At 40.0% G+C, this 8,978-nt stretch overlaps 1 protein-coding gene across 1 annotated transcript; it reads right to left on the reverse strand.

Moving 5' to 3' along the window:
* Window positions 1–395: 395 nt before the first annotated feature.
* On the reverse strand, window positions 396–5,164 carry mc2r (melanocortin 2 receptor). Its single transcript, XM_032555879.1, has 2 exons — window positions 3,315–5,164; window positions 396–1,500 (listed from the first exon to the last, which is right to left on the reverse strand). The coding sequence occupies exons 1-2, from the start codon at window positions 3,650–3,652 to the stop codon at window positions 942–944; spliced, it is 897 nt and encodes a 298-aa protein (XP_032411770.1). The 5' UTR covers window positions 3,653–5,164; the 3' UTR covers window positions 396–941.
* Between the last annotated feature and the right edge of the window lie 3,814 nt (window positions 5,165–8,978).

The raw sequence follows: 8,978 nt of genomic DNA on the forward strand, positions 1-8,978 counted from the left end.
AAACTTCAAGATAATATTTATGTAGTAAGAGGTTGATGTGGGCAAATTCTGCAGTAGGAAAGTTTTATAAACAACATGTTTTAGACGTTTGTTAAAAGTGTCAGAATGTCGTGACAGACAGATAATCTCCTATTGCCATCTGCAGAAATACGCCACTAGGTCAGAAACTACCAATCAGAGCCAGGAAGAGAGTCTTAGCACTGTCAATCAGGCTCATGTACGCACTGCTCACACCATTCCTCCTTGCTTTCTGCCCCACCGAAGAGCCTGTCCTGAATGCTCAGCCTAGCTAGCATGACCAGTCATAAGTTGTTTCTCCACTCTTAATCTTCAACAGTGCATACACAAGCATGATTTACAGCACTGAAACCCTCCTCCAGGCTCTGATTGGTTGCTTCTGACCAGTAGCCAGCAATGCATTTCTGCAGACAGCAGGAAGATCACTGGGTGGAGGTGGATTTCTTTCACAGATGATCTGTCTCATGTTGCACTGCACCTGGAGACATTTAGATAAAGAACAATTTTTATATTCGTTAGCTGCTGCTGCTTTAAAGAGTAAGATGCTAACAATGGAATCACTTTCAGGTCATAGGGATCCCCACTGAGACCAGCAGGACAACAAATGAAAAGTTCAAACATGTGGTTTGTAGGCTCAAAGTCCATTGACCAAATGTCCAAGTAGCAATGCAAACAAGAGTGATGTAGGTTCATACCCTCTGCTAGCCTCAGCTGCTTGGTGACACATATCACAGGAACCACACAGTGTCCTAACGCCTGCCAATCAATGACTCAAAGACAAAAACGATAATTAGCACAACGGGGAGTTATGAACTTTTGGGGGAGCAGGTTTAACGTTGCACAGTCATCCGGATGCAGTGCAACCTATTTTTGATCTGTGGATGAAAAATGTTTAGTAGCTAAAAACTTTAGATACATTTCTGTCACAAGCAAAATTTCCTGTCTGAGCAAAACAGCATCTTTCTGAAGGTGTGCCGCAGCTCAGCCATGCGGAAAGCGTAGATAGCCGGGTCTATGAGGGCGTGGCTCATCATCAGCACCACATGCAGCTCGAACAAGGACCGGTAGCATTCACAGTACGGATTCATAGGGCAAACTGTGATGATGACCAGGTGGACAAAAAACGGCGCCCAACACACCACAAACGCCCCGAACAGGATGGTGAGAGTGAGAGCGCCTCTCATGTTGCTGCCCCACCTCCGCTGATGCTGAGACTTGTCCCTGCCGCCACCAGGTAGCGCTGCGATGCTCTTGGCGTGAATGCGGGCCATCATGAACATGTAGACATAGAGGAAGCAGATGGCTGCCAGGGAGACGACGAAGAAGACGATGAAGCAGATCACGATGAACTGAAAGTTGAAGAACTTCACCATTAGCACGGCCAGAACTGCACATGATGTCCAGATGAGCCCCAAGATGGCTGCAGTTCGCTGCATGGTCATGATGTTGTGGTAACGTAGCGCATGGAAGATGGTGATGTAACTATAGGATAAAAAACAACAACAAACATTTGAGTCCTGATTGAAGGATCTTTGGATTTTATAATTGGAGTTTGTGTTAGGGTTATCACAATTCAAATGTGTGTATGGTTAGAAAGACAAATTTGTGACCATATGCTAATATTCTTACATTTGCAGCTGCCCTTAGGTGGTTAATGGAACTTTGAAAAGAACCTTGGTGGTTAGTCAAACTTTCAGTTGAGTTAAAAGCTTGTCAGAGTGAAAGTAATGGGAAAGTCTTTTAACTCACACTTTGTTCAGATAATGGCTCTCATTAGCCAGCAAAGGGTCCTTTGTTTTTTCAGTTTAAACAAAAATGAGCATATGAAGAACATCATTATATTTTTAATTTGTCAATCCACTCTCTTTTGTATTAGAACCTGCAAAGATCAAATTCATCCATCCGTCCATGTTTATACCTGCTAATCCTCGCAGGGCTGCGGTAGGGGGTGGGGACGTGGTACTTACCTGCAGCGACCACAGGGCGCATGCAAAGATCAAATGTCTAATTTAAAACACAATTTAGACTTGAAACTGTTTTTCAAGATCTTATGTGGAGAGTCACACCAGTCCCAGTATAAATGAGCTACAACTGGAGTTCATTAGATTCCTTTCACCTCTTCTTTTGATAGATGTGTGCTGGAAAGTTTACTTAAACTACAATGGTCAACTGTTTCTGCAAGGCATGTTGCTATTTTCCATAATACCATCTCTTTGCCTCAGGGTAATAGTTGGGTTTTAACAAGTTTCCTTTATTTGATTTTCGGGTAAGCCACATTCAGCTATCAAACAATAACGTTTATGTACCTATAGCAATCAGTATGTTTTTTAGGTGGAAAAGGGCAAACTAATTATGTTTTCCAGACTCATTTTGAGTATCGAAATGATAATGAGGGTTTTTTTTGAGAAAATCTGCAACAAAAAGAGTTTAAATATGGCTTCTTGAATGTCATGTCACAATTGATTCATCATTAAAATGAATGAATCAATCTTTTATAAAATGTTGCATCTTTCAAATGAATGCTTTGCTTTGTGCTTTGAGCAGTGACAAGCCAAAATGAGAGGGTAAAGAACAATGCATCATATGGTTGGATACAAGTCACTATGCCAATCGTCAAACCAATAGTACTGTAGGCCTCTGTACTAACACTGTACTAAAATATGTCACACCTTTTAAAATGGGATTATATTAGCAAGAAATGTGACAAAAATGATTGACGGAGCTATCCATCGCCATCTTCTGTCTCCATCAAAAGGTTTAGGATAAAATGACAAGTTTGATTTGCATCCTTGTTGGTTTGTGCGGCTGACCGCTCAGCACCCAATGACCATTTTTACAGTGAAATCAACTGAATAAATCAATATCAGGTGGCCAGTTGTCTGTTTTTTGTCGAGTTCTGCAGGAGTTACTGCTCACATACGTTGTTTTAACATCAATCATGGCAGAGTAGGCTGTTTCCTGAAGAGCACGGCGTTATGAGTTGGGCGTTAGGGTCAATACATGGTGACAGTGAAAAAACACATTAGATTGGCCAAAGATGCATTAGATACCATTACCAGTTCTTCATGAAGGAATTGCACAGTGCAATTGAATTAGGTAACATAGTTGCTTTGTGGCCTTGCCCAATGTGCAGGACATATATTTCACACAATAGTGTAATGTTGGAGCCAATGGCTAAGAGAAGTCCAAAACCTGTTTACTGCTTTAAGACGGCTAACTTTTTTCCTTTTTTTTCCATCACTCACTGTAGGGATATGAGCATCCTCAGTCATCCATCAGCAGATCTTTCTACATACCGGTCAACAGCAATGGCCAGGAAACTGGATATGGAGCCTACAAACGACATGCAGAGCAGGGAGTCCATCACGTCGTCCAGGTCGGTCTCGGGAGGACCCCTCCTCTCCAGGTGTCCCGCATCAGCGAGAACTATCATCAGGTTTTCCCACGTTTTTGTCACACTGGCGATGGTGTTGAAGGCAGCCAAGCTGCACATGAAGCAGTACATGGGTGAGTGGAGGTTCCTGCTGCGCATCACCGCCACCACGACCAGCAGGTTCTCAGCCAGGCTGACGATTCCGACGGTGAAGAAGACAGGAAACGGGACCTTGACCTCAGGGCAGCCTGTCTGGTTCATGGCAACGTCCTGTCTGATTCCAATGCAGATTAAACAAGTTCCTAAAAACAGGTGAAAGCAAATAGAAATATTACACAAGTTTAAATGCTAGCACAGAATAATAATAATGATGATGCACCAGTACTGTTGAGCTACTATTGGGGGCTATGCCAACTGCATTGTTGTCTTTAGAGTAACATCATATTTTTCCAATATTATAAACTTGATCATGTTCCTGGCTCAGATTTAAAACTTCATTTTAACATTTTGGTCCATGTGAATTTCATAATAATAAAGTGTTACAGAAAAAAAGCCAGGCAGATATTTAACTTCTAAATTGAAATATAATATCAGTAAAAAGATATATACTGTATACTAAAAAAAATGAAGATTTGGAGATATGTTTATCTCTAAACGCTGCAGCAGGAGTTCTGCAACTCTTTTATCCATTGGCTTAATTTTAATGAAAATTGAAAAGAGAGATCATATTTCTCTTATTTCAGTTTCCCTTCATTGGCTCCCTGTTAAGTCCAGAAGAGAAGCTTCCCCTTTTCATATATAAAGCCCCTAATAACCAGTTCCATCATGCAGCAGAGATCTGATTGGTCCATATGTTCCTAACACAGCACTTTGCTCTCAGACTGCAGGTTTACTGCTGGTTCCTAGAGGTTCTAACAGTAGAAAGTGAGGCAGATCCTTTAGTTCTCAGACTCCTCTGCTGTGGAACCAGCTTGTGAATCAGCCTCCCTGCTTACTATTAAGACAAGGCTTTAACACTTTCCATTCTGATTAAACTTATAGTTAGACTGGCTTAGCTTACCCTGACCTAGTCTCTCACTATTTTTTCTTCATTGAAGCAACTTCTTACTAGACAAAGAGATCACAACACATCAACCAGAGTTTTAAATCTTTAAGCTAAAGAATATAACCTGTGCTATAATGTCAGGACAGTTTGCACAAGGTAAATTGATGTGAGTGTGCCAGGGTTCCAAAGGTTTGTTATCTTGGGTTTATACAGTAAAAACTACAAACATGCAATATGAGTTCAGTCTGCTCTCACAGACTGATTCAAGTTGAGTTTTAGTCATTTGAGAGCTCTTGCACACATCACAACTCGTAACCTGTGAAAATAGTGACTTACAGGTTTGTAATGTTTCTTTGTTTTGCAGTTAAGAGAACAATTAGCTCTATTATGCCAAACTTGGGTGTGTGGAAATGGTGGAGAGAACTGCAATTCAAGCTCCTAAACCTAAAATCTCAAACTGCTCATTAAAATCCAGTATAAGATTTCACAAAATTTCAAGATTAGCTTAAAATAAAAGCACAACACAAATTTAAAGCCAAAATGAAAATCTATAGAAATGCTTTTGGTGACTTCAAATAAAAGCTAAATTAATCAAATTTAAGTATATCCAGAATATCCTGACAAGACATTGAAAATTAAAGCTGCAATAGGTAAAAATATATATCTCTTTACATGTTTCTTAAACCTTTCACTATGTTGTAACTGCATAAGATGAGACAGGTCATCTGTGCAAAAAAAAAAAAAAAAACAAGCTCCTCTGTCTCCTCCCTGTGGTTCCACTGCCATCTGCAGAAACAACAGAAACAACCAATCAGAGCCAGGAGGAGGGTCTTAGCACTGTATATCATGCTGATGCAAGTGCTTCACCTGTGCTAATGGAGGAAAGGCAATTTACCATCACAGGGAAACTGTTTACCCTCTGTCATCGATAGCCATGCTAACTGGCTTACGCATTAACGGATAGCTACGCTCTGGGGGAAAAGCTGTAGCTTAGCAAGGTGATACAAGGGGCAGGATGTGAGAAGCACCTATGTTAGCATGATTGTCAGTGCTAAAGCCCTCCTTCTGACTCTGATTGGTTGTTTCTGACCAGTCGTTGTATTTCTGCAGACAGCAGCAGGAGCACAGGAAGGAGTCAGAGGAGCTTGATTTGTTATCACATTTATATTCATACTGTCATAACCTCGTAAGAGTTTCAGCAAATATGTAAAAAAACTCTTTTTTTTTTTTTTTTTAAAGTTACCTACTGTAGCTTTGAGGAAACAGGGCATTTAAACTCAGACAGAGAGTCTGACCCAAAACCCAGGTGGCTGGTAGCTGCTATCTTACTGAGCAAGTGTAAATTCCTCTGGTAATTACTAGAGCGCCGATCACATTCAGGAAACACACAGTAGTAATCAGTAACCAGCAGGTCTCTGCAGTTGTTCTGTAACAAATGCCTTTCTCTTCCATGTACTTCCTGTTTTTAAGCGGGAGGTGGAGTGGCAGGAGTGGGGAGGCTTTTGACACGCTTTATCTGCAGCCAGATCTGCCTCTGCTTTCCTGTTTACATAAGAGGGTTGCAATCAATTTGTTCTGCAGGTGTTCTTCTTTTGGTTTGTTCATGTTTACCACAAGTCTGTGATGCCAAAAGCTTACAGGATATTACAATGCCTCTGATTGCAGAGTCCGTCTAATCCGTTGTGCTTTCCTCCGCCATCTATGTACAAATCTCTGCTTGATACATCATCTGTGGAGACACAGGAAAGGGCTGCGTGTTACTCAATTCCAACACATCACTGTTTCTCCTAGTAGAGTAAAGCAAAGATTGTGTACATGTAAATATTTGAGTAAAACTCACATGGATGCTGCATTATGTTTTCAAAAGTACAGAGAAAATTAAAGTGCACTTTCTGATATGAGCTGAGTCACTTATATACAATACTATATTCATTATACTTGTGCAGCCTTCTGTGTAAAATAAGGAAGTAATCAGTGCAGCAGCAATGCAGTAAAAAGATGCAAAGTTTTCACTTTTTCAATGTGTCATTTTTCTTCATAGCAGAATAATACAAATACAAAAGACAACACTTGATGTCCATGAATCTAAAGTATCTGATCCATAACATCCACAAGTGATGGTAAATAATTTTGCATATTTTCTTTCACTAATCAACCAAAGACAGCAGGGTAGATTATTATCAGGTAGTTCTGACTAGTTTGTGGTTGACCTTTGTGGAAAAAATGCAGAGAAACTGTTTAAAAGAACATAGAGGCTTCGTTCACACAGCAGGTCTCGATGCTTAATTCTGATTTCTTTGATGAAATCCAATTTTCTTTTTTTTTGAGTGTTCATATTACTAATTTATCAGACCGCTGTGTGAATGAGCCACGAACAACTCCAAAGTGACCTGCTGTCTACCATCAATGATTAAGGCAGTAATAATAATGGACGCCACTGCAATGAGAGCCAAAGGTATCATTCAGTCATTATTTACATACAGATTTACCACATCTGGCTTCTTCTGGTGAAAAATTCTGATGTCTATGACATAAATGAAATGCTACAAGGCAATTCAGACGTTAGACACTTTAACAACAATCGGATATCCATATTTGATTTGTGGCTTTGTGAGAACAATGTTGGATGGTTGTCATGAGAGAGATTCAAGGATTTCTCAAACTTGCTTGAAAGAATCAATGCAATTCCATTAATTTTTTGTTGTCATTGAGGGAAGGACATGACTTGATATGAGCTCAAAAAAGTTGGTTTTACATAATACCACTTTTAACAATAACTCGTGTCTAAATGAGATAATCTTTCAGCAACTGTTCCTTGTTTATTGATTTCGGCCATGATTGTGCATATGATCTGCTGCACAGGGTTAAGTCTTGGTGTTTGTTGTGAATCTATGCATAAGTTCAGCCAAAATGAAGTAAGAAAAACTTAAAGAATCTCTAAAGAGATCAAGCATTAACAATGAAGAGGAGTTTGCCACAAGCCAATTGAGCAAAAGTCAAAAGCACTTTGAAGATATTCCAGAGTTTGTCAATTTCGTCAAAGTACAAAATATTACTAACAATTTCATGGATTGGAACTAAAAGGCCAGAACCAATTAAATAGTCAAAACCTGGTGGCTCCCTGGGGCCTCTGAGGCAGATCAGCACCGCAAAATCACAGCGGAGGCTGAATAATACATATGAATTGAATTCAGTAATTATAAATAACCTCTCCGTGTAGTGGAAATGAAAAGATAGAAATGTTATTTCATGTGGGTTGGTATTTAATTAATGTGGAGTGTTAGAAAGAAGAGGGATGTCCTGCATTCTGACAAACCAACATTTAACATTCTCTCTGGAGGTGATGAATGCAACATGTCTGCTTCAGATAAGGGAATCGTTGGAACCAAGAGTTGAAAGCATTTCACTATCACAACTTTTCTAAAATGTGCTGCTGTCAGTAGATTCTTTAAACGACCAAACATTTTTCAAAAGCTGATCATTGTTTCAACGTCTTTGTGTTTCATTCAGGTGTATATGAAACTGAATGTAGAATATAAACACAATCCTAATCAATGTGTCATGTTTTACATCCAAACTGGGTTTTTTCAGCTGTTTAAATCGTTAGATATTATCATTTTATTGACACATTTTTTGAAGGCCTTACAAATTTACACCCTTAAGTTTAAGCTTAGAGCAGATAGTTTATGATGAGATGAATATGCTCAAATCACAGCCATTATGAGATATCACTGACTTCTGTCTAAATGAGATTTAGTTATAGCAAGACAGTCAATACTATGCTCATGAATTTACACAAAGTTTATTAAAAAGCTGCTGTTTAACATTTCAACATTTTGCTAGCTTACAGCAAAGCAGCAAGTAAAGAATAGAAAAGGAGAAATGGTGTTAGAAGGTTGAGCAGCTCCAGATTGGCACTAAACTCTGCTTGTGTTGTAGAGATCTTCCAGGTTACAAACCATTGTGCTACAAATGTAAGAGTTGAGGAGGCCCCGGGGAAGACCCAGGACACGCTGGAGGGACTATGTCTCTCGGCTGGCCTGGGAACGCCTCGGGATTCCCCCAGAAAGAGCTAGAGGAAGTGGCCGGGGAGAGGGAAGTCTGGGCCTCCCTTCTGAAGCTGCTACCCCTGCAACCCGACCTCGGATAAGCGGAAGAAGATGGATGGATGGATGGATGGATGTAAGAGTTGATTCTAGCATTTAATGCCTATGTGGGGGGGTTTTGTTTGGGGTTTTTTTGCCATCTACTCCATAATTGTAGTGATGGTCAAACTAAAGAGACCAATCGTGACTGTGATAGAGCTGGTTTCTATACAGTGAGTCTTTCTAGAAAGAATATGAGGAAGAGAAGATGAATCGAAAAGGCTGAATTTAGCCAACTTAAGTTTTCACACACAAAGTGTGAACAAAAACAGAGTGGCCTTGTTAGCAGTTGTAGGATTTCTCTTTTGTCTTTGGCAAAAGACCATGAGCCATTTCTCACTAGTGGTAGACTTCTGCATTGTTTTGGTAGGATTTACCCAGAATCTCCTGTGCTGTA

This window comes from Xiphophorus hellerii, chromosome 3, assembly GCF_003331165.1.
Source record: "Xiphophorus hellerii strain 12219 chromosome 3, Xiphophorus_hellerii-4.1, whole genome shotgun sequence".
NCBI classification, from domain to species: domain Eukaryota; kingdom Metazoa; phylum Chordata; class Actinopteri; order Cyprinodontiformes; family Poeciliidae; genus Xiphophorus; species Xiphophorus hellerii.

What these genes read in the sequence shown, in the direction of transcription:
- mc2r (XM_032555879.1), bottom strand. Translation starts at nt 3,652, where the DNA reads ATGAACCAGACAGGCTGCCCTGAGGTCAAGGTCCCGTTTCCTGTCTTC. An exon ending in CTGGCCATTGCTGTTGACCG is followed by an intron (nt 1,501 to 3,314) that starts GTATGTAGAAAG and finishes TTTATCCTATAG; the next exon opens with TTACATCACCATCTTCCATG.